Below are 25,551 nucleotides of genomic sequence, written 5' to 3'. Positions count from 1 at the left end.
CGTTGCTGTCTTGGGTGTCCCTTCAACAACCTGGCCAAACCGCACTTCTTCTTCAGCCAAAGAGAGGGGAAAATGTGTCATGGTTGATTATTACGAGTCTGAATCTGACGTCAATCCTAATGACGTTAGGATGTTTGAGGAGGGCTTTACCGGAACTATGGTAAGAGCGGGAGGTCCTTCCTAAATACTCAAAATTCCATCGGACCTCAACCTTCTGCGAGACACAGTGGATTTTTTGCCGTAGTTTGACCTTCTATGCTCTGCCGCAGAAATCGGAGCTCTTCAGGATGACAGCGACACCGAATTGTCACATGGTGTGGCTGCGATGGGCTTAAGGGTAAGTTCCTCTTTTTTTTTGTGACCTTGGCCCTTATCGACTCTTTTCTTCTATTTGTTTTTAGTCTTACATGCTGGAGATCGAGAGTGCTCACAGGGCCGAGACTCGGGCCAAGATTTTTCTGAAGATGCTTGAAAAGTATCGGCGGTATCACAACAAATACCGTGAGATGCATGAGCGGCTCAGGGCGGGTACCGGCACCCAATCCATCGGCGGTGGTAAATGTGTTATTCTGAGCGAGATCGAACTGTGATCTATTTGCTTTGACGATGGCCGTTGGTCGTAGGGTGTTATTTCGAGCAAGGTCAAAATAGTAACCCATTGTAATTCGAGCGAGGTCTAACCTTTCTTTTAGCGATGGCCATTGGCCGTAGGAGTGTTATTTCGAGCAAGGTCGAAATAGTAACTCGTTGTAATCCGAGTGAGGTCGAATCTTTCTTTTGGCGATGGCCGTTGGCCGTAGGGGTGTTATTTCGAGCAAGGCCAAAATAGTAACCCGTTGTAATACGAGCGAGGTCAAATCTTTCTTTTGGCGATGGCTGTTGGCCATAGGGGTGTTATTTCGAGCAAGGTTAAAATAGTAACCCGTTGTAATTCGAGCGAGGCCGAATTTTTCTTTTGGTAGAACATTACACGTCGTCGTACTGCTTATGTGTACGTCCGGGTAAGCCTCGGTGTGCTCGGCTTTGCTTTTACTAGAGAATACTAGGCGTTCCTTGGGCGAGTCCCAGTTTGCTTAATTTTTCTTTCATTGGACAATACTGTGCGTTTCCTGGGTGAGTCCCAATTTGCTTAATTTCGCTTTCATTGGGGAATACTGTATGTTTCCTGTTGTGAACCAACAAAAGAGCGTGGTAAATTAAAATCAAATGACATCGCCTGTTACCCTGGCCTGGTAAGTCGGCGAAAGGGGGAGCAATGCTGTGGAGTCGTTTGCTTTGCCTTACACTTGAATGATCGTTTTAGATTTGGTGGCCATGTTCGAATTTGTCGTTAACCACGCCTAGACGTTTCGTAGGTTGGGCTCATCTTGCTCGCCGAGGTGTTGAAGCCGAGTCTCGGTCCGACCTCATCCGATTTGTACAAACAACAAGGGAAACATGTCACACTTCGTTCATAAATCATCCAGTATGTGTGTGGATGTGAAAATAGGGCAGGATGTACCCGCTCTTTTACAGGACCACACAACAGGCTATCGTCCCTTCCCAAGGGGTGGGAATACGGGTCAATATATAAGGTAGATACGTCAAATGGGGTTGTGGTCATGCCAGACAATCGTGATTCCATTTTAAACGTGCATACGGTGTGCCAAACCCATCGTTACAGGTGAAACGTGGGTTTTGCATAGACATCGGTTATAACTTCTATTTTATGTAGAAACCTGATCTAGATTGGTACGGGCATCTCGAAGGCTTACCTACCATTCTTTCGAGTTGGTTTTTGTGTCGAGATGGTGAGGCCATGACAACCTGGTAGTGATATTTCGCTGGTTCTAGATCTAAAGGAAACTAAAAAATTTGGCTAAAAAATCCCCACAGACGGTGCCAAATTGTTTTACAAAAAAAATGTTGAACCTTTTATCTAAACCAATTAATAGAAAAAATAGGATAAATCTTAGCCAAATATAATTAACGCTAGATCTGAACATATTAGATACAGAAATCGAAGGAGACCAAGCTTGTATAACATTCCTTAAGAAGATTAACATACATCGAATATAAATAATAAGCTTACATCTTTGGTTCATTGTTTTGTACTTGTGAGAGCCGAGAAGGAAATGAGAGAAGGTTGTGGATAACTATGAGAAGTTGTTGATAATTATGAGAACTATCTTCGTTGACTTAATAATGATGACTATGAGGGGTGATAACCAACAGCTGGGCCGTTGGTTCGTTGTTGGAGATCTCCTCTTGTTCTCATCTTTAACATCCCCCCACCCCTCCTTTGGATGGGAGGCACCCATATATATATATATATAAACAATTTTTCTTTTTATCCAATGGTCTTTAACCGATGTACTTTCTCATGATTATACCCTTCATTACTTGCCCAAACATTACATCTGTTCTGCGATGCAAGCTTTCTGACGGCTAGATCTCGGCAGTGGCCGAGGTGCTCCTTGCTATCACGCCCCGTAGGCACGAATACGGCTCGGTCGACCCCTTATCGTTCCTTTTAGGAACAACGATCTTATGGTCATATTTTGACCCATACAACAGTGAAGGTGAAAATATTTATATACAAAATATCAATTCATTTGGAACAAATAATGTGAAAATGTAAAACCTCGTATTTCAAATCTTATCATTTTTTAGCATTCACTTGCATGAACCTCTTATTTAAAACGTTACTTAAATTGATGGGAAATAAAGTAGATTTAAGTAGGTGATTTAATTCAAAAAAAGTCTTTTCAAAAGAATTGAGTGCTGCGCCAGCCGAACTGTGTTTAAAGTGAGGATTCACGCGGATGAAGCTGTGGATGTTGGTAAGCCACCCCCACTTTGCCAGCTGGCCTGTCTGAGTTTACAGGTAAACTTCCTCTCCCGCACGTGACTCACACCTCTCTTTCTCCCTTCCAATCACACTCTTTTTTCTCCCTTTTTCTTTATTCTTTATTCATTATATTGTATATTCCTTCATTTCCCGAAATTATGGAATTAAGTTCCCAATTCCGTTGACTGTTGACTAAAACCAACTCTCTTGTGCCTTCCTAAGCTTGTACCGTACGCTCTATTCATTGTACCAAGAAAGCACAGTAGATCACAAGCTTAAGAAATCAGCGTAAATAGTTACAGTGCTTTGAATAAAACGCCATCGCTTTCTAGGTGGATGCATCAATAACAATTGATAGACCCAAAATATAATCAAACACAATCCCCGCCTCTATCTCTCTTTCTTTCTCTCTCTAGAATTTTGGTATCGTCTTTGAGGTGTAACTTTCGGTTGAGACAAGAGCTTAATCTTCAGGAGATGTAGGATTCAAATGCGATAATTGCCTCTTAGTGAAGTTAGCTTCAGATTCATTTTTCTAAGATCTATTCTGCTGGTAAACTCTTCGATCACGGTTTTTTTGAATTATTTGCCTTTTGTATTCATCAATTTCAGATTCGATAAGTTTTATTTGCATGTGTATTTGTTAAATTCAGCTTGTTAATTGTTTCATCATTAGTAGTATCTTGATTTTGAGTTCTTCGTGAGTTCTTATGAGGAGTTTTAAATTAAATTGTTATGTTAATGCTAGTAGAAACTGTATTGGTGCTGAATTTGACTGCACTCCAGTTCATGAAAAATGAATTACGAATCAATCTATCTGTTGCTTCGTCAGTCAGAACCTACAATATGTCAATTTAATCTGAATTAATCGTGTCACTTAGTGTAGTTCCATGTGGTTTGGGTAGTACATTTGTTAGTTTTGATGAAATTGATTTGTCAGCCAAGTAGGGTTGGTTTGGGAAATAAACAGTAATGTGTGTAATTCTACTCATGAAAGTCTATTCTATAGGCTTAATGCGTATAATGTTTTTTCCCCGTCATCTGAGCCGGTGTAAGACTATCTGACAAACGACAAAACTTAGCATATTTTGAGAGTTATGCATTGTGCATTTCACTTTAAGCTTTGTGTACTGGAGGAGCAATCTGACGCAATCTCTTAGGATTAGAATTTGGTATTTCTTGTTTTTTTGTTGATCAATTCTCCAAAACACTGCTATTCACCACTTTAGATAGTTAACCACAATAATAATCTAAGCAAATCCCAGATAGGGATCATTGAAGTTAATCTCTGGTTAATGTCCCCACAACTTATCTTATGTGGAGTTCTAGTTCCAGTAGCAGCGAGACAAATAAAAAGCACTAGTATCTCTGTTCATTATTGTGGCTTGAGAAGACAAATTCTGGAAGCCAAAGGCTCAATCATGTTCACTCTTTTTCCGTCATGAGTCCTCTCAATACCAGTTAAAGTAATCATTGACAGCCATCTCTTTTTAGAAGCATGTTCACCCTCATTTAAACAACTTATACTTTGCAGATTTTATGGCGTCCAACTTGGTTGGAGGAGGAGAAGCTCTTTAATTATGACAGTGTCTTAAAACAAGTGCAAGATGTATAAGCTCTTTTATTGGGTAGCAGTGTCAAGGAAATGGTATTGCAATTAAACTATCTACTGACATGGAAGAGACACGAGATGAAGTTGGGCCTTCAGAGCAGAGATCCCCAGGGGCTGCATGGTGGCCTTCAGATTTCGTCGAAAAGTTTGGATCTGTTACCCTTGATAGTAAAGAAGAAAATTTGAGGAATAAGGAACCAAGTGAAAATGAAGTATACGATAGTCTTCCATGTCAGACTGCTTCACAGATTCTCTGGAAAACTGGAACACTGTCAGAACCAATTCCAAATGGTTTCTACTCTGTTGTTGCTGTGAGCTCCATAAGTTTTTCTTTTAGTTTCTATGCATCGTTGCTTGTTATGGCTTTGATTTTCTTTGAATAAATATACTTTTTGTCCCTTAGAAGCTGAACTAATGATTGTTGTTTGATTAAGAGTAGCTTACATGCCTTGAAGAGAAGGTTGCACAGTTTGATTTTTCAGTTATGGAATGTGCATGTGAGGCCATAACAGGACTACTAAGATTGTTGTTGGTGATATTTAAGCGCTTTTAATCTTGTAGGAAATTGATCAAGACTAACTGCCAAGAAACGTTGAACTTTTTGAATGTACAATAAACTTAAGATTTTGGCTACTTGGAGGAGAAAAAAAAACCCGGCCTATCCCATCGAATCAAGTTGAAATTTTCGTGTTCTGATAAAATGATTTCCTCTTCCTTTCATGTTCAAATAGGTGAAGTTCTCCTTTCACTCTGTCATATTAAAGGCCAGAGAGGAAGGTCTATACTCTATAGTTCCCCTTCCGCTCTAGGATATGCTTTAGCCTTTCCATTCCTTTCAATCTACAAATCCTGTAGCATAGGGCGTAATGTTGCCATCAGTTTCTTTTGATCTAATTTGAAAACTTGGTATATTTTGATATGGTTATAATTTTTTCCCATATTCTCTTTCTTGCCTTTATGTTTTTATTCAGCATGCTTGTAGCTTGATTTCATTATATCTTTCGCTCTTCTTCCTTCCAGACAAATCATGTGGTATTGGATTGAAACGGGCTAGAGTAAAACACATTGAGCCAGCATTCATTATGGTCATTGGTCGTCATTCATTTGAAAAAATGTCCGTTCCAAAATCGTGAGTGAGATTGTCTTCTCATCTGGTCGTGCCTTATACGCATAATGTGATTGAGAATAGTTCATGGAATAGAAAAGATTCAAAGATGAAAATATTCTCATTGTTCACTAAGGCTAGTGCTTTTACTAGAAAATCTCTAGCCAACTTCTGTCACTGACAACTGTTAGCACTCTGGACATTGACATTTTTAAGGACCATATTTTGGTTTTGCTGTAAACTTCTGTGACTAACACATTTCTCAATTGTCAGCTGTTCAGAGGCCTTGAACTTAATTTCTTCTATTTGTTCTTTTCTGTATCTCCTGATGTGGGTGCCGTATGTATTTTGACTAGCACTTGCATTGCTTCAATTTTATTTGAATGCCCTTTTCCTTATGTTTTTGGCTCAGGAGAAAACGCTCAAAGAGCTTTTTGAAGATATTCCCACTTTTGATGAACTTCATTCGCTGGAGCTGGAGGGTTTAAGAGCAGATATTATACTCGTAGATACTGAGAAAGACAAGAAGCTTTCTATGCTAAAGCAACTGATTGTTGCACTGGTGAAAGGCTTAAGCTCAAATCCTGCAGCTATTATAAAAAAGATAGCTGGATTGGTGAGTTTTACCTTCTTTTACTTCGCTGTGCCATAAAATAACTCTATCTTTTCCTTTCCTTTCTTTTCTGTTTGTTTCCATGTCAAGTGACTTGTTTTCTTTTATGGGGATGTTTCTTGATTGACAGTCCTGTGAATTTATCTCTGGTTTTTGGGTTGCACAGAGATTATTAGAACATGTTCTGGTGATTGTTCTTTTGTGGATATACTTCTCATTTGGAGAAGAATATTTGGACTTGGCATGTTTTTATAAGAGAAGAGTTTAAATGTGCTGTTTACTGTTAAATGAATATATGGGCCATGGATTGCATTTTAGATTTTTGGTCATAGGAAAAGGATGAAGTATTAAGCATATTCCATGGACATTTTATCATTTTATCTGTTTTTTTTTATGACCCCTTACATAGGTGTCTGATTTTTACAAACGACCAAACTCTGAACTAAGTCCTGCTAAAGCTGCTTCTGAGGAAAGCTCTCACATTTCTGACAACCAAGGCATCCAGATGCTGGGTCAAATAAAGCATGGCTCATGCCGTTCTCGAGCAATTTTATTCAAAGTACTAGCGGATACTATAGGTCTTGAAAGTCGGCTTGTTGTGGTAAGTTTTGCTTCGATTGAAAGAATTCGTAGTTCCCTTGCTTTTGTAAATTCCATTTTTAAACCTCTGAGCTAAGTACTGTAATCCCGCTACTAGTTTTTGTGAATTCTCGCTTTATTTTCTTTCTTTTCCATATTTTTATTGAAATTTATCTTACAATATTTTAATGTTTCTAAATTAGGGTTTGCCTACTGAAGGAGCTTCTGAGTGTGTAGACTCAGATAAACATATGTCTGTTATAGTTGTCCTAAATTCTGTGGAACTGCTTGTCGACCTTATCCGTTTTCCTGGTCAACTTATTCCTCGATCAACCAAGGCCATTTTCATGACCCACATATCTGCTGCTGGGGAGAGTGATTCTGCAGAAAATGATTCCTGTGATTCGCCATTGGAGCCTAACAGTCCTCTCTATGGGTTTTCAGAGAGAATTGATCCTGAGAGGTTAGGAGGAAATGTTTCTCACCTTTTAATTAACAAAGTTTGAGTTTCATTGCTATAATCTTTTTCATCCTGTTCTGTTGTGGATGAATCATTATTATCGTTGGGAAGTTCCTTTTTGCTGGTGAAAAGGCAGTTTCATTTCTTCTTCTTCTTCCATATTTCATTTTCCATTGATGTTTTGTTTCTACAGTTCTGAGAAAGATGACACCCTTCAATGCCAGAGGAGACTGGAAGCATCTTCAAATGCTGCAGGACCTTCATTGAGGAGTATGATGTTGCGGTCTAACACATCAATTGACAGAAAGTTGAGGTATTATTTCGCTCAGCTAAGAAATCATGTTTTTACAAAATAATATTGACATTTGATTGTATCTTCGTTACTCCTTATTTGTGTTCCATGGATCTTTTTTCAGTAAGGGTGTGTTCTGTGGATCTTATTTTCTTTGGATTTGCTATTTCTGTGTATCAGTTTGTCGCATAGCGAACCCAATATTGCTACTGCAGCTTGGAGAAGAAGCAGAAGGAAAGTCATTACTGAACAAAGGACTGCTAGTTCAAGGTTTACTTTTTTATGGCCACCACTTCTATTCAATTGATTCCCCCCTTACATATCCAGTGGAGCTCTTTATCAGTTTTTCAATCTTGGATGCTATGATACCAGCAAAAACGCTCTGGATCGGCTCAGTTTGCTGATCTTTTACAATTTATTAATTGCATTCGAAGTCCTCTGATTGTAGTTTTTCCTTGCACATTTTACATGGGTTCGAGTATGAATGTTAGAGATGAGTATATAATGGACATGCGAACATATGTTCTGTCCCTAGCAGGTTTTCTGGTAACATTTTTTAATTTTTTTTGAATAGAACTTAATGAACTAAAATATGTCCTTCCACAAGCATGTGTGACATGTGGGTAATTTTATGACTGCTGCATTTTGTGGTTAATTTGTAACACCAATATGTATCAACTATCTCGAACTAGCATTAGTTTTAGAAGGATTTATTATTTCCCTTCTTTTCTTTGTCTTTAAGCATGTCTTATGATGCATGAAAAATGAACCTGGCATCTCACATGTACTTGTGTACCCTTTTTTTTAACCATGGTATCGGGGCCAGCTTGCGCAATTCCATGGGGTACCTGTTACCTCCCACCAGCATAGGTACTGAGTAAATTAATTGCCAAAGATTCGGAAAGAAATCACCTAGTGTTTTTGCCTCTGCTGGGATTTCAATCTGAGACCTCATGGTTCTCACTCCACTTGACCACTAGGGCCATACCTTGGGTGCAAAAATGACTCGTAGATATATAACATTTATTTATTTATCTACTTTTATTGCTGCTGCAGTTTGTGGTTAATTTGTAACACCAATTTGAATCAACTCATACTGAACTACATTAGTCTTAGAAGGCTTTACGGTTTCCTTCCTTTCTTTATTTTTCAACAGTCTTATAAACTATGAAAAAAATAAACCTGGCTTCTCACATGTACTTGTATACCATTCATTGTAAATAAAGAATCTTAAATGTGTTGTTATTTCTTGGAGAGCTTCTCGGTTTTTTCTCATCAATTATAAGATACTTTTCTCATGCTAAAGAGATATAAATAGGTCTCAAACCATGTTATGGAATAATTGGAAAGGTTGCTAGGTTGTTATTCAACACGTGAAGTGGCTCTTTTTATCTCTGTTAGCCTGAGCTACTCCATGCCTTGAAGTGTAATGGATGATTTCGTCTAATTTACGTTTTTCTCTCACTTCATATCGCCAGTCCTGAGCATCCTTCATTTCGAGCACGTGCACGGTCTATGCTTAGTGGTGATAACAAAACATTCAGAGATTATTCAGATGATGTTGCTACATCAAGGTATCTAATTCCACTCTTGCTTTCTGTTTCCTACGAGTTTATGGCAGAATATCTGTAGAACATTTACATGTATGAAGTACTCAAATTGTTCTTTTTGTTCCTGGCATTATTTGTGGTTCATCTCACATATTGTTCTCATTCATATTTAGGGGTTCCTAGTTCACAATCCTTTGGTTCGTTGGCTTGAATTGTTGATCAAAGAGGTCAATGCTGCTTAAATGAACTGCTGAATGCAATATCTTAACGCTAATTAGAACGCGTTTAATGTAAACATAAGTGCACTACTTCAGCAGCCATCTCATACGAAAATTTTCTGTTGGTAAATTTCCATTATGTTAATAGTAGCTAAAAATATGGATTTTAGGCTGTTTTATCAGTTGTCTAGGCTACTAAATTTTTATTGAAAGTGCTTAATAGCTGTTGAGATTGGTTTTAGCATAGCTGATAATTAGTACAGAGTGCATATGTATACTAATATGGGCTTTTGGTATTTGGTTCTGTTACCCTTATAACTTTTATAAACATATTGGAAACAATTTTGTCTATTTTTTCCTCTTATTTGATAGCTACTATTATTTATTCCTTAAATATTTGATGCAGTAATGGTGTTTCTTAAAACTCTCTAAACTTTATCCATCTTTATAGCCTGTTTGGCCAAGCTTCTCTAAACCAAAAGGCACTTTTTTTTTTCAAAGTTGAAGTGTTTGGCCAAGCTTTTAAAAGAAAGAAAAATGCTTTTGATTAGAAGCAGAAGCAGTTTTGGAGAAGCAGAAAAGAGTAGCTTCTTCCCAAAGCACTTTTTTGAAAAATACACTTAGAAGCACTTTTTAAAAGCTTGCCATACACTAATTGCTACTCAGAAGTGCTTTTCAAATTAATTAACCAAACACAAAATGCTTTTCATCAAAAATACTTCTGAACAAAATACTTTGAGAAAAAGTAGTTCTCAAAATAAGCTGATTTTAGAAGCTTAGCCAAACAGGCTATTAGTCTATTTGACACAGCCATTACCTTCTGATGTTTTATGGGATGGATAACACAGAATTATAAATGTGAATCTGAGTTGAAATATTTTCATAACTCTCTTATAATATATGCACACTCACCAGATTTACCTGTTTATTAGTGAATCAACTTGTCTTTTTGAATATAAAACCTTCATCATCATCAGAAAAGTTTGCTGAATCAACTGTTTCTATCCACAGGTCAACGGGTGCATCAACATCCGAACCACGTAGATTACGAAGAAGAAGCATTAGTATTACTCCGGAAATCGGTGATGACATCGTAAGGTAGATAGTTTAATTAAAATGTTCATCATAAGTGTCTTTACTCTTAGTTCATAGGACCATCTTTTTGGTAATAATTTGTACAAATATGAATCTATTTGATGCTAAATTGCATTATTATCTGCCTTTCCTGAAATATACTAAGAATGTGACGAAGAACCTAGTATTTTATGGTTGAAGAAAGAAAAATTTACTTTTTGGAACTTGTGATTTGTGACTGGATGTAGATGCACTTCGTCACAATATGGATGTTGTCAGGAATATTGCTAAGAAGACTTAGCAACCATTTCCTATTTTACTTATCTCATTTTTGTGTCGTAAACGAAACCAGGGCTGTTCGAGCAATGAATGAAGCACTGAAGCAGAATCGTAGAGAACAAGGGGAAAATAGCTCGCTCCCTCATACTTCAAATGACAGAGGCGGGGCATTGGATCATCAAAAAAATGTATGCTACTTTTTGTCTCTGGTTTTAAGATCCCTAATAGTTTGATGTGTTTCACTCTGGAACCAGTTAGGTTTTGTTACTGTTTCAGATCACAGGCAGTTTTTGTTGTAGCATTTTTCCCTCTATTCCATGACTGGGCTTTTGTCTAGGAGTCTTGCACGCTCTTTTATTTTTTGCCCGATAGAAGTTGCATATGAGTATCTTTCAGAGTAATATTTCCTCTTCGTAGATGGATGTTTTAATCATAGTTCATCGTGAAAAATTCGGAGACTGATTATTAGAATATTCTGTCTTAACCCTAACTGAATGCCATGCAACTGTGGTTTGATGCATTGTCTCTTTTCGGTTTCATTATGTTGGCTTAAAGATCTGCAATTTTAGGTGTCTGATTTTCACCATGATGACCATGAAATACTGGGTGCACAGTCTTCCTTATTTGCATTGTCAAGGGAGCACATGAACTCCCAGAAGGCAATATCGTTACCCTCGTCTCCCAATGAATTCAGAAGGCAGGCTCCAGAAAGAAGGGGGCAGGTGAATGATGAAACGGTCTCAACCTGGAATAGGATTCTGGAATCACCAATGTTCCTGAATAAGCCTCTTCTACCTTTTGAAGAGTGGAATATAGACTTCTCAGAGTTGACCGTTGGCACTCGTGTCGGGATTGGTGAGTTTATTTTAAATCTTTTTTCCAAGTAGTACTGTAGTAAATTATGCTTCATTGTTTTGTTTGCTAAATCATTTGGTTGCACTGTACCACTAATGAGTCCACAATGAGCTGTGTTGAGACTGCTCTCGTTGCTCTTTGTGCTAATGACTGCCAACTATTATACTATTTCTGATGGATCATGCTCTGTGAACTTTGATGTGTGAGAAGCGTTTGCTCATGTTCATGATAATTTGATCACTTTATGCTTTGAGTTTAGAAAACAGCTTGGGTTTGTCAATTTGCTGCATATGCACTTTGAAGAATTCAACACAGGGGAAATAGATAGCAGGGGCCAAGGTCCCTATGCCTGAGGATTCATGTGTTTGGATGAGAGAGAGGGATCTTACCACTTATCCATACTATTTTTAACTGCTAGTACGGAAATAATATAATATTAATCTTCCAACATTTATAAAAATAAGAAGACGTGGTTTAGTGAACCTGATAAAAGAAAAAGAGACATCATTTTGCGGTATTGAGAATTATGGTCAAAATGACAGTTCTCAATCGTTTACTGTTTGGTTTGATTGATTGAGATTCTCCAGTGGGTTTTTGTCTCTATTTGTTCTATAATTCTGACTTTCCTACATATGTAAAGAGTTTGGTAGAACCTGAATATTCCCTTCCATTCTTTCTTCCCAACATGCATTGTAAAATGAGAGAGAACATAAAACACAAGGAGGGAGATGCATAGGGAACCTTTTTTCAGTTGGTTCTGATATATTTGACAACAGACCTGGAGCTTTATCTGTTGCTTATCTTGAGCGCCAATCTTACTTTTCTGACCATCAGAGCGCTTAGATTCTATGTATCTCAAAGGAAAGCTTTATTATTTTAACAAGGATTTGATCTTTCAAAGCAATGGCAGATTCAAGAACAAGCAGACATTCTTTTTTGGGGTCAGGGATAGTGAGCTGTGAATAAAAAGCTATTTAACTTCAACACGGGTCATATATCAATATGGAATGCAGCAGATGACCAGGCTATTGGAACTTTCTGCTGTACCTTCTCCATAGAAAGGATTTTGGAGACAAATGGAGGTGTTTATATACAATGCATTTCCACTGTGAGATTCCTTATAATTAATGGGTCTTTGCTCGAGTTTTTAGCAGCCACAATGAACCCACCTTTGCCAGTGCTCTTTCTGCTTGTCGTTGAAGCTCTTAACAAACTGTTTGAACAAGTCATTTATGAAAGAGAGATTAAACCTTTTGTTTGCAAGCAATGCCTTCACTCTTTGTGAATATGAGACAAATACGATCATTCTTTAGAACTCTGGTGTAGTGGGTTATTGTCAGGGCTTTGCATCAACATAAGAAAGTTTGGACTAATACCAGTATAGTAAGTGAAAAACATCCAAGAAGAAGCCTCAGGAGGGAGGTGTATAAAAAAGTGTTGATCTTCCTACCTAATACTTCAGTCCTTCCTCTCAGTGATAAGGTCAAGGAGAGTGCACTTTTGTGCCTAGTTTTGCAACAATCTTAGCAGATCTCGGAAGGATGGAAGAGACAATATTTATCAAAGGATGGGAGAATCACTTTGATCAAGATATCACCTTCAGCTTTTCAACATTTTTGTCCGTGTTCCTAATCCCATTAGTGATCGCAAAAAAGCTGGAAAAATTAGTGAGGCAATTCTATGAGACTGGTGAACGGTAATATCACTTTGTTGGGAGAAAATAACAGCTCCAGTAGCGGCGGGGAGATCGGGTATTCGAAGATTTACTACATGGCATCAAGCTCTCCAAGGAAAGTTTTATGGAGATTCTTATGCAAAGAGAACGCTATGGTAGGAAAGATACAATGTAAAATAGGGATGTGGTCTATAGGGTTGTTATCTATGAGGTCGCATCATCACATGTGATAAGTTTGTGGAAATGCAATATGAAGGAGAAGTTGAATTTTTCAAACTATTGGCTTTAGGGAATGAGAACATAATACGATTTTTGGCTTGATATATAGCGTGGTCAACCAAATTAAAAAGTGAATTCCTTTATCTATTCTCCATAAAAACTTTTTAGCAAAGTAAATGTTGATGAGGTTGATAAATTATTTATGAATGATCTTCTAACTGTTTTCTGGTTATTTATATTACAATCACCTATTGGGGGCGATTCAAGACTATCCTCTGAAAGAGTTGAAAATCCAATATTTAGCGACAAATAATATATCTTTTTACTTGTCTTTGTGGTAGAGGAGGAAATTCCTTGCTCTATAGATAGATGGTTGGAATTTTAGGAGGTTCAATGCATTTTTTTGGTTAAAGGTCTTATGCATACTTGATTAAACCACCTTTGTACAGTCAACAGCATTTTAGTGTACTACAAAAAGGTACATGATGTATAAGAAAAAAAAGAGATCAAAATGGAATGTACATCAGAGATAATGTCACACCAGGGAATGGTGTTACGCCTCCACCAAATAGAGAGTGAACTGTCTTACAATATTAGAGCCGAAAAGATATATAAGATGTTGATACATATGGAAGCCAAACACGGGAAATGTAATAAAGTTAAGTACATTACCTACAAAAATTATTTAAAATGTATCTTCAAAGTAATCAATGACCAAATATATGCTTTCCTATGTTCTATTAATCTGCATTTTCTTCTACCAACCGCCATTTGTATTTGAGAGTTTGAGGTCTAATGCTCTGGACATATTTGCAGGATTCTTTGGGGAAGTTTTTCGTGGTATTTGGAATGGAACTGATGTTGCTATTAAAGTTTTCCTGGAGCAAGATCTTACAGCGGAAAACATGGAGGACTTCTGCAATGAGATCTCTATCCTTAGGTATTCTGTCTATCTAGGATTGGGCTCAAACTTCTTTTGGCTTTGAGATGTTCTAACCTAAGTTTTTCTTTCTTCTTGCTTTCCCAGCCGTCTTAGACATCCAAATGGTATTTATCCTCTTTTCCTTTCAAGTGTTGGCGTTCCTTTCTGACTTGGCTTTAAAATATTGCTCCTTGTTTTGGACTATTGTACATCTAACTTCAGCCAATGGTTGCAGTTATATTGTTTCTTGGTGCATGCACAAAGCCTCCTTGTTTGTCCATGGTTACTGAATACATGGAGATGGGATCTCTATATTATTTGATCCATTTAAGTGGTCAAAAGAAGAGACTTAGCTGGCGGAGGAGACTCAAGATGCTTCGTGACATATGCAGGTTGGTTTGTTGATCATCTTTGGTGTTGCTTGATAACTTGGTGATCCTTAATGCTTTTCAATGACTTTTTTCTGTTTGATTGGTGTTCTGTGATATTTTCATATAATGCTTCAATGATATGTGAAGGGTCTTAAATGTAACTTGAAAGAATTAATTGGCCTTGATATATTTTCGGGAGGCATCCTTGATAAAACTGGTAAAATTGTGTGGGAAAGCATAGTTGAATTTTGATTCGTCTTTGTTTATGCAATTCAATAATGTTTTGCTGATGAAGTTCCATGTTTTGTTGAGACGACTTATTTTTCTATTAATGCTCTGATTACACACCCTTTCCACATGTTAATTACAACCGTTTATTTTTTTGTTATTACATAATGCTTCAAAAGCTTCTAAGTAAAATACCTCAACCATGCTTCTACTTTTATATTTCTCAAGGACGGGATTTATGATTAGTTTCTTGCTTCTGTTGGCAACTAAGAGGGTTGATGTGCATACATCGGATGAAGATAGTCCATCGTGATCTAAAAAGTGCAAACTGCCTTGTGAACAAGCACTGGACTGTCAAAATATGTGATTTTGGGCTCTCAAGAATAACGACAGATGCACCTATGAGAGATTCTACATCAGCTGGCACTCCAGAATGGATGGCTCCAGAACTCATCCGTAACGAGTCTTATACAGAAAAATGTGACATTTTTAGCCTAGGCGTGATAATGTGGGAGCTTTGCACCCTAAAGAGACCATGGGAGGGTGTACCACCCGAGAGGGTATGCTAAATTTCACCTTGTTATTTGGTCATTGTTTGTTGAATTTTTTTAATGTCTTGGAAGTTAATATCTGTTATTTCCACATGGCTACATCAAGTAATAGCAACTGCATTGTGCTCATTTTTAGGTAGTCTATGCTGTTGCTAATGAAGGATCAAGGCCAGAGATACCGGAAGGACCCCTGGGCCAACTAATTGCAGGTATTTATGGCGAAATGTATAATTAAATGCAGAGGCTCCATGTATTTCTTTGTTCTTGTATTCCTTTCTATAATGTTCTCCTATTTAGTTTTTTGATGTCCCTGACTCGTAGTTTTCCATTTCAGACTGTTGGGCAGAGCCTAACAAAAGACCAAGTTGTGAGGAAATTCTCACCCGACTGCTAGAGTGCGAGTATTCACTCTGCTAGTGCAAATCTATTTTGTCTGTACAGAAACACATGGTAGAGGCGTTAACAATGTCCGGCTCAAGTTGTAACTTCTGTGTGATTTTCCAGTTTAAGAAAAATATCGTGTTTATAGAAATATAGTTGGGACGTTCAGCCTTTTTGCGAAATCAAAAGCAGAGTTCGTTTAACTGTTTTCGCTCTCTACAAGCAAAACTTGGACCCATATCATCCTCTTCATCCCAATGTGTCGGAATGCATCAATAACCAATGCACAAACCTTATTGCATATAAAGAGATCTGAAAATTTAATACATATTCTGACGAAAGAAAACTATTGAAGCACTGGATATGGGAACATTATGTGCGCATTGTGTTCCTTGCATCAATCAGATATTGGGCGCCTGTTTAGGGCAGCTTCAAAGCGGCTCAAGGAGTCAGCTCTCATCTCTGTACTCATGTCATTCTCTGGTGCTGGATAGTAATCCTCTCTCAGTTGTACATCTCTTAAGTTTGGGATTCTAAGAAGGAACATCATGAAATGTTCATGCGCTGTTCCATGGATGAACAGTTTTCTGAGTGTGACGCATTCTTGTAACAGTCCAGCTGCTGGTAGGGATAGACACCTTTGGTTAACGTCCCTATCTTGTGGTGGCCAGTAATCTAGTTCGGTAAGGCTCAAATTTCCGATCCCAAACAGATAAAACCTTTCCCACAAGCTCAAATCCATCTGCCCTGATGGAGCAGTGTGTGCATAACCTATGGTATCTCCACAATCCAAATGCATCTTGGATAGCTTAGGATAGAGAAGAAGGGTGCTCAGTCCAAATGCCCGCTCCGAAGGTTTTGACCATAGCCTGCAATCTCCTTCCACCCTAATCTTGATCTCCTCTAAATTTGGACAGTCTTCAAGACCTGCAACTGTTAAAGGAGTCAAAAGCTCACCAACACCAATCCAAAGAGAGAGGCATTGCAGCCGATCCCATGATCGTCCACTATATCCATTGCCATGGCCATTGACTTCCTCGTACAAACAATTAAGATCACAGGTGAACTTGCATCTTTTCTTCTGTTGAAGCATGTATGCTTCTTCCTCACATCCAAATGTGTCCCCAGAACCAGCAAAGTTGCTTGATGCCTCACCTCCATCGCTCCTGTTAAGATCAAGTCCGTATCCATAACCATCAATATTCTCAAATTCTTTAACACTATCCCACACACAATCAATGTGAAGCTTTTGGATCCGTTCTTGTATCGGTTCCAATGCTTTCAATGAAGAAGAGGCTCCAAGATTCTTGCAGCAAGATATTTTGACATCAACCAAAGTCTTCTTAAGCAAAGAAGCCAGTGTCCTCATGCCCCTCATAGTAATCTTCTTACAACCTTGAATCTCAAACTTGGCTAACCTCGAACACCCTCTACCAATAGCTATCAAACCCATATCATTCAAGTCCCCCACATTCCTTATCGACAAAGATTGAAGCCCTTGACAAAGAGCAACCCCATCCAACTTCGATTCAATTGGCATAGAAATGCCATGGATTTGCCCCAACTTCAATGATCTCAATTGGGGGCATTTTTTGTTCAAAATCTCCAAAGCAGGACCCGTGTCTCTAACATTATTACAAACATCTAAAACAAGCTCTTCAAGTAATGGAAGACCAGAAAATACCTCAATCAAAGTTCCAACACTAATTTTCGCGTCCTCTTCAGTGAAACCCTCATCATTTGGACCACCCCTAGAGTTGGACAAAGCTGATGTATCCGCCAAATGAAGCACTGATAATTTGGAACAATTTGTAGCTATACAAACCAAACCTTCATCACCAACAAAACCAATGTACCTAGGATCAAACATACAAGCAACCTTAAACTCTTTCAAATTAGGACAAGCTTGTGTAATTACCTTAATCTCATCAGATTTAAACCCTTCAGGAAAACTGGAATTCAAGAGATTAAAGCTAGTGAGATTAGAAGCAACCATAGGATGAGATTCCAGTGCTGTAGGAATATCATCCGTCCAGCAGTAAAAAGTCGACAAATCTACTGATTTAAGCTGTGGGCAATTCTCAAATAGCATATTAAATTCATCACCAGTAGCTAATTGGGGACGCTGGTGCCACCGCACAAGCTTGGTTTCTTTTAGGTGGGGCCATAGAGGAGGCAAAAGCCGGAGGGTGAATGGGTGGCGCGTGTAGACAACGAGGGAAGTGACGGAAGGAAACGCGTGGCGGAGAAGGTGGGCGATGAGGGAAGGGTCAGCTCCTGCGGCGGCGCCGGAGACCGGAGAGAGGAGTGGGTGACCCCAAGGAGAGATAAGGGAGAGGTCAAGGTGAGTTATGGATCTGAAGCAAGTGGGTAACATGAAGAGGTCACGGACGTTGCCGCGGAGCGTGAGGGAGACGCGCGTGGAACGTTCGAGAACGAGCCATTTCCGGCTGACGAGGGCGGCGGAGTTGCGGCTGCGGACGTCGGAGATTGCGGCGATGATGTTAGAAAGGATCACATCAGGTAGGTCGTTAATAATGGTAGAACAAGTAAGTTGTGTAGCTGTAGCCATTGAAATACTTCGATATGAGTACTGATTGGGGTTTTTCCTGTTGGAGAATTTCAACTTAAAACAGTCACCAAATATGATAAGCTGAGAAATTTTTGGGTTTTGGGGAGGAGAGGTTGTCGACTTGTCGGTTTATGATACAGGTAATGCCATATTTGGACAATGTGATAATTGGTACGTATTTAATAATTTGTGTGGTTATTTTAAAGTTTAGTATATTTCTTTTGTTTTGTTTCGTGAGACACCAATACTATGTGAAGCATAAGAAAGATACCTTTACCTACTGTTTTTGAGCTTTACGAAGACTTGACCAAGTTGTTACTAGAGCCAAGGAAATTTAACAACAATTACGAGAATTTATTATAGTTGTACTAGTATTAGAACCCGCGAAAAATATAAAAGAATAAAAAGTATACTAAAGAATAAAAAGCATACTAAATTTTGATTCGACTTTTCAAATATCATCTTATTTCTTATTGCAACATACTCAATAAGAAAATCTCTCTGAGTGTTAAAATAATTGAATCATAGTTATGAATAATTTTCGGATATAATTCAAATATATAATTAAATAATTTATATTATAAACAATTTATTGTCTTCTTCGTTGAAGTTCCATAAATTTGATATTTAATTCAACAAAAGAAAAATCTACATCTTGGATACTATATAATTAAAAATCTCACAATTTTAAGTACATTTCTCCAACCTCCTTGTTGGTTCTCTAAATATATTGTCCATTATTTTGTGCTTGAAAATTTCTCACCGTAATTTATCATCTTTATTAAATATTTCAATACCTAAAATATTTCTAAGAAATATTTATCCTAAAAGTTATTATAATAGCATATGTCCTTACATGTTTTTTAACTTTAATTGCGCTTTTAAAGTATCCTTCTCAAGCTAAGTCAAACATGATAACATATAAAATTTAATTGCTTCTTCAACAAAACTTTAACTATAATTAGTAAAAATTTATTATTCCAGAAACTTCTTTCATATTAGAAAAGTCCAACATTATGTTACTTATATAACATAACCTCGTCCAAAAGTAAAGTCAGTAAAATATTGTATTCATATGTAAGGCAGTCAACCAATTCTTCCCTATAGTCTTAACTTATAGGAGTACAATTTAAGAAGTCAATTCACCAAATACAAATAGGCTACTCAATTGATCCATTCTACAAAGTGCCCACACTTGATCTACAATTTCTTTCGAATAATAGCTAAAAATATGTTCCACCTACATGAAAAAAAGTAAGAAAAGTAATTGAAGTTTTGGACTAATGAGATCAATTATCCTTTATGACTTTTTCTCAATATAATTTGTTTGTTATCTAATAACCATCCAAAAAGAATTATCTTTCAATCAAAGTCACATAAAACTTAATTCAAATTCAGTGAAATTCACATTCAAATTCGATAATTTTATCCATATAGATCAAAAACTTAATTTATCTTCTTTTGTAAGTTATCTAAGAAATATTTCTTTATGTATCATATATTAGTGTTCTCGATTTATCAATATTAGTAAGATATGATATTTACTTATTATTATTTTTTTACTTTATAAAATATAATTAGGAGCTTATTCTGATGCGCACAATTTATCAATTTGCAAAACCATCATATTAATATTTTAAGTATATTTACTTACTTTATTTTATTTTTAAACTTAGTTTAAAGTATAAATAGCCACATTTATCTCAGTTTACATTTTTCTATATTTTTTTCCTACTATGATTTGTTGAACATGAATATCTTATGAGATTAACTTTATTTTTCAATTATCTGCTCAAACTTTTTATTATGATTCTTATTAGCTTTGTCCTTATTCTTATTAATTGTCTTAATTTTGACATGTGTCTTATTTTTAAAGTGCCACTTGGCTTAATCCTATTATATACTTTCTCTTTTAAATAATATAAATATAGATTTTTCTTACTTTATAAATATATATATTTGTATTTCATTTAAGATTTTTTCTGCTGCTTATTTTTGAATTTTTAAAATCATCAGATTATTATTTTAAGTATATTCATTTACTTTTTCTTAACTTAGTCCAAAGTATAAAAAGTCATATTATATTTCAATTTAGTTCTTTTTACTTTTTTTTTGTACTATGATTTATTGGAAATATATATATCTGATAAGATTAACTTTATCTTTTAATTATCTACTCAAACTTGAGTATTTCTTTCTCTTCCATAGAATATTTTCTTTTAAAAAATCAGAGTCATAGTATATATTCTTTCCATAGTATAGCTGGATCGTTACTGTAGTAAATATCTCATATTTTTAGATTTTATTCGAAAAAGTGCCAAATAATTTTTCACATTGCAAACTACCCTGCTTTTTCAAGATTAGAGAAGGATAATATGATTTTACTTAAAGTTCAAGCAACTTAATTTTCTCTTTAAGCCTTGCAATCTCTATTGAGTTTGGAGATGTGGGCATGGATTTATTATTTTTTGAAGTAGCTTTATTTCCAGTAGAAGTCGTTACATAATCAACTACTGATATCCTTACCCTATTGTTAACAAAGGACTGAATTTCATCTCTAACAATTGAATTGGATGGTTCATGTATTATAATATAAAAATATATCTTATCATGATGAGAGACGGATTTAGGATTTGAGGCTTATGGGTTCCTACCGTAATTTTAGATTAGTATGTAATAATATCTGGGTTCACAACTAGATATTTACAAATATTTAATGAAATTCTTAATATAAATATAGGGTATACGCAAAAGTTACTGGGTTCCCGGGAACCCATATTGGATGCTCTAGGTCCGCCCCTGATCATGATATAGATTAGATTCAATTATTTTTGTCTTTCAGTTTTAACTCAAATTCAAAATTTAAATTTTTTGTATCTTTTAATTAAAAGTATATATATATATATATATATATATATATATATATATATATATATATATATATATATATATATATATATATATATTTCTACTTTCTAGTATGTAGACCACATTAGTGTGATTTCACTGGGTTGTTGTTATTGTTTCTACTTAAAGTATGATTAGCCTCATACTATCTCTATTTTCGTAGTACGTTTCGCAAAGATTTTTTTTCTTCTATTTTTTAGGACAATACAATTAGAATATTCGTCCTTTTTTCTCATCACCCAACTATGTTGTGAAAGTTGCATACGAAATATGCTAATTAGTTAGTAATTAACCATAACTAATTCTAATATCATCAATTACACTACAAAATTGTCAATTTTGATTATTCTCTTTCCATATTGTTATTTATTACCAAGTGCCAGGTGCTACCATATTAAAAACAATAGGTGAATCCACTATCATTAATTCCATTACAGATTATCGGTTTTGATTATTCCCTTTCCAAATTCTTTATTACCAAATGCCAAGTTGTTGGTACTTTTGTAAGCAAAAAAAGAAATACATTAAATATCTATATTATATCTAATTAGATTATGTCTTAAAAGTACCAAGTGGCATTTTCACAATACGTCATTTGGCTTAACCACATGCTTCACTATTCTCCTTTTAATATAATATAGATAGATGATAAACTGAGATAAATGTATATACTCATGGTTTAGTGATAAATTTATTCAAAAATAATAATACTCTTACTAAGGGGTCGTTTTATAGGATATATTAGAGAAAATAATATATATATATATATATATATATACTTTAGTTTATGTAATTTCTTAGTTATACATCTTATTCAATACTATTCTTATACATAGCAAATTATGGCATTAGTAACTGATTTTTAATCAATATTATTATAAAAGTGGGAAGCCCTTAAGTAAAAAGGTGAATTACGTAAATGCCCTTCTAAATAATTTAAGTACCTTATTTATACCAATATTTTTTAAACAAACACCAAATTTATTTGAAGGGATATGATCCTTTACATTAGTGAAAGTGGTGACTCTTCACAGTCTTTAAGACATTTTTGGTGGGCATATCAATTGAAATTATAAATATGTATCAGTCTACAATCCTACAGAATATTCCAAACACTATCGATAGCCAACGCTTTGTATTGTCGCTCTTAGTGAATAGTTGCCTCTATAAATGTTTCGAGCAATAATGAACCTATGTTCTTCTGCCTGCTTTTTTGCCCAATTAGCCAGTGATTTATATGATCCATTAATCGTCTAAACCCTTTAAAAAAACCATATCCTTACAACAAATCCCAATAGCGAATATTGCATATTGCTAATTGGTCATGTCACGGTTTGTCAAAGTGCGTTAATCTTCTTTTCACAAGTCAGTATTTTTGGGTTTTTCGAAGCCAAACCTCGAAATGAACTTTCCGTAAGTGATTACATTTTCTTAAACTTTGAGTTTTTAAAAGAAAATGTGCCTTCTTCATTCTATTACTTAAAATTGAAGCCATAATTTTCATAGATTTATTGTAAATGCTAGGGAATCAGACTCAACAGTTTTAGAATATACCGAGAAGGTTAAACAAGTCATTTTTTCCGTATACAATGGGCCTATTAACAGCAGTACTAACCACTAATAGTGATTCTACATCAAAAGAACATAGGTTCGTTGTTGCTACGTTGTCGAAGTAAAGTGGACGAACTTCAACAATTAACGTTGGAATACATCAAACCTATGAGAAGCTTGCAAAGCTAGCAAAATACAACAACAACAACAACAACGACCCAGTATAATCCCACAAGTGGGGTCTGGGGAGGGTTGTATGTACGCAGACCTTACCCCTACTCCGAAAGGTAGAGAGGCTGTTTCCAGGAGACCCTCGGCTCAAAAGAAGCAATAGGAGATGATACATTAGTTATGTAAAAATGCGTAATAAAACAGCAACAATATATAAGAGATATGAAATATGAAATACAGGATACGACAACGAAAATACGAAATAGATGGCTGGTATAGTACAACTAGAAGGTAAAGTCCTGCATCAATAGACGCCTAATGACATTCCTAGTCTAACTCCTAACTGGATAGTCTCCCTCTATTGTGCTGTAGAAATATTCACACTCTCCCCTAACCTACAACCCTAATGCTCGACCTCCATAAATCCCTATCAAGGGCCATGTCCTCAGTAATCCTAAGTCGTGCCATGTCTTCTCTGATCACCTCTCCCCAATACTTCTTAGGTCTCCCTCTACCTCTCCGCGTGCCCTCTACAGCCAGTCGCTCACACCTCCTCACCGGTGCATCAGTGCTCCTCCTCTGTATGTGCCCGAACCATCTGAGTCTCACTTCCCGCATCTTGTCCTCCATGGGGGCCACACCCACCTTCTCTCGAATATCTTCATTCCTAATCTTATCCATCCTTGTATGCCCGCACATCCACCTCAACATCCTCATCTCTGCTACTTTCATCTTCTGGGTGTGTGAGTTCTTTACCGGCCAACATTCAGTTCCATACAACATGGCAGGCCTAACCACTGCTCTATAAAACTTTCCTTTTAGTAACGGTGGCACTTTCTTGTCACACAAGACTCCCGACGCTAACCTCCACTTCATCCACCCCACCCCTATACGGTATGTGACATCCTCGTCAATCTCCCCGATCCCCTGAATAACCGATCCAAGGTACTTGAAACTACCTTTCTTGGGAATGACTTGAGAGTCAAGCCTCACTTCAACTCCCGCTTCCGTCGGCTCAACTCCAAATTTGCACTCGAGGTATTCCGTCTTCGTCCTACTCAACTTGAAACCTTTAGACTCAAGAGCATGTCTCCAAATCTCTAGCCTCTCGTTGATGCCGCCTCTTGTCTCGTCAATTAGAATAATGTCATCAGCAAATAGCATGCACCATGGAACCTCCCCTTGAATATGATGAGTCAGTGCATCCATCACCAGGGCAAATAGGAATGGGCTGAGCGCAGACCCTTGGTGCAACCCCGTACTAACTGGAAATTGTTCAGAGTCGCCTCCTACTGTCCTAACCCGAGTCTTAGCTCCATCATACATGTCTTTAATCACCCTAATATAGTTACTCGGTACCCCTTTATCCTCTAAGCATCTCCATAAGACCTTCCTAGGAACCTTATCGTACGCTTTCTCCAGATCAATAAACACCATGTGGAGATCCTTCTTCTTATCTCTGTACTGTTCCACCATCCTCCTAATAAGGTGGATAGCTTCTGTGGTAGATCGTCCCGGCATGAACCCGAACTGGTTGTCTGAAATAGACACCGTCCTCCGCACTCTCATTTCTACCACTCTCTCCCAAACTTTCATGGTATGACTTAGTAATTTGATGCCCCTATAGTTGTTACAGCTCTGGACATCACCTTTGTTTTTATACAACGGGACCATTGTACTCCACCTCCACTCTTCAGGCATTCTATTAGTCTTGAATATAACACTAAACAATGCAGTAAGCCATCCCAAGCCTGCTCTACCCACACACCTCCACAGTTCAACCGGAATTTCGTCTGGCCCGGTAGCTCTACCCCTTCTCATCTTACGTATTGCCTCCATGACTTCATCGATCTCAATGTCCCTACAATTACTAACTTCATGGTGACTGTCGGCATTCCTCGATTCCCCAAGTATAATATCCTGATCCCCTTCTTCACTTAGAAGTTTATGAAAGTAGGTCTGCCACCTCCTCTTAATCTGGTCATCTCCCATAAAAACTTTGTCGTCATCATCTTTTATGCACCTCACTTGGTCTAGATCCCGAGTTGTCCTCTCTCTCGCCTTAGCGAGTCGGAATAACTTCTTCTCCCCACCTTTGTTCCTTAGCTCCTCATACAGACGAGCAAAAGCTGTCGTCTTAGCCTCCGTCACTGCCATCTTCGCCTCCTTCCTAGCTACCTTATACTTTTGACTGTTCACTCTCTTCTCTTCCTCGTCAGTGCTCCCTACGAACCTTAGGTAAGCCGCCTTCTTTGCTTCCACTTTACCTTGGACAACTGCATTCCACCACCAATCTCCTTTGTGTCCACCATAGTGGCCCGTAGATATCCCTAACACCTCTCTCGCCGCCTTTCTTATACAGTCCGCCGTCGTAGACCACATTGTGTCCGTGTCCCCACTACTTCTCCAAGCTCCCATTGCCGATAACCTTCCTTCCAACTCTTTAGCTTTATCCTTAGTTAAGGCGCCCCACCTAATCCTGGGGCGTCCTTGTACTGACCTCTTCTTCCTCCTTATCTTAATGCAAATGTCCATC

At 37.1% G+C, this 25,551-nt stretch overlaps 2 protein-coding genes across 7 annotated transcripts; one reads left to right on the top strand and one right to left on the bottom strand.

Moving 5' to 3' along the window:
* The first annotated feature begins 3,076 nt into the window (after positions 1-3,076).
* On the top strand, positions 3,077-16,017 carry LOC107797529 (serine/threonine-protein kinase EDR1). Of its 6 annotated transcripts, XM_075223294.1 has the most exons (18): positions 3,077-3,383; positions 4,365-4,753; positions 5,463-5,571; positions 5,960-6,163; positions 6,570-6,761; positions 6,943-7,202; positions 7,393-7,512; positions 7,672-7,761; positions 8,970-9,065; positions 10,271-10,357; positions 10,686-10,800; positions 11,182-11,467; positions 14,178-14,301; positions 14,389-14,408; positions 14,519-14,675; positions 15,154-15,442; positions 15,570-15,642; positions 15,768-16,017. In XM_075223294.1, the coding sequence occupies exons 4-18, from the start codon at positions 6,083-6,085 to the stop codon at positions 15,848-15,850; spliced, it is 2,073 nt and encodes a 690-aa protein (XP_075079395.1). In that variant the 5' UTR covers positions 3,077-3,383; positions 4,365-4,753; positions 5,463-5,571; positions 5,960-6,082; the 3' UTR covers positions 15,851-16,017. The 6 variants fall into 6 exon arrangements, 4 of the variants coding, with proteins under 4 accessions (XP_075079395.1, XP_016475915.1, XP_075079394.1 ...); XR_012695730.1 differs by lacking the exon at positions 5,463-5,571 and having other exon boundaries at positions 3,138-3,383; positions 15,111-15,442; XM_016620429.2 differs by lacking the exon at positions 5,463-5,571 and having other exon boundaries at positions 3,138-3,383.
* Positions 16,018-16,090: 73 nt separating this feature from the next.
* On the bottom strand, positions 16,091-18,534 carry LOC107797530 (F-box protein MAX2 homolog A-like). Its single transcript, XM_016620433.2, has one exon. The coding sequence runs from the start codon at positions 18,384-18,386 to the stop codon at positions 16,212-16,214; it is 2,175 nt and encodes a 724-aa protein (XP_016475919.1). The 5' UTR covers positions 18,387-18,534; the 3' UTR covers positions 16,091-16,211.
* Between the last annotated feature and the right edge of the window lie 7,017 nt (positions 18,535-25,551).

Source organism: Nicotiana tabacum, chromosome 10, assembly GCF_000715075.1.
Source record: "Nicotiana tabacum cultivar K326 chromosome 10, ASM71507v2, whole genome shotgun sequence".
NCBI lineage: Eukaryota > Viridiplantae > Streptophyta > Magnoliopsida > Solanales > Solanaceae > Nicotiana > Nicotiana tabacum.
This window is presented reverse-complemented; position numbering and strand designations above follow the sequence as displayed.

Bases quoted from the DNA above. Each gene is read 5' to 3' on its own strand.
- LOC107797529 (XM_016620429.2), top strand. From the start codon at position 4,505: ATGGAAGAGACACGAGATGAAGTTGGGCCTTCAGAGCAGAGATCCCCA. The intron at 10,801-11,181 runs GTATGCTACTTT...CTGCAATTTTAG, and splicing joins CATTGGATCATCAAAAAAAT to GTGTCTGATTTTCACCATGA. The intron at 14,676-15,153 runs GTTGGTTTGTTG...TTGGCAACTAAG, and splicing joins ATGCTTCGTGACATATGCAG to AGGGTTGATGTGCATACATC.
- LOC107797530 (XM_016620433.2), bottom strand. From the start codon at position 18,386: ATGGCTACAGCTACACAACTTACTTGTTCTACCATTATTAACGACCTA.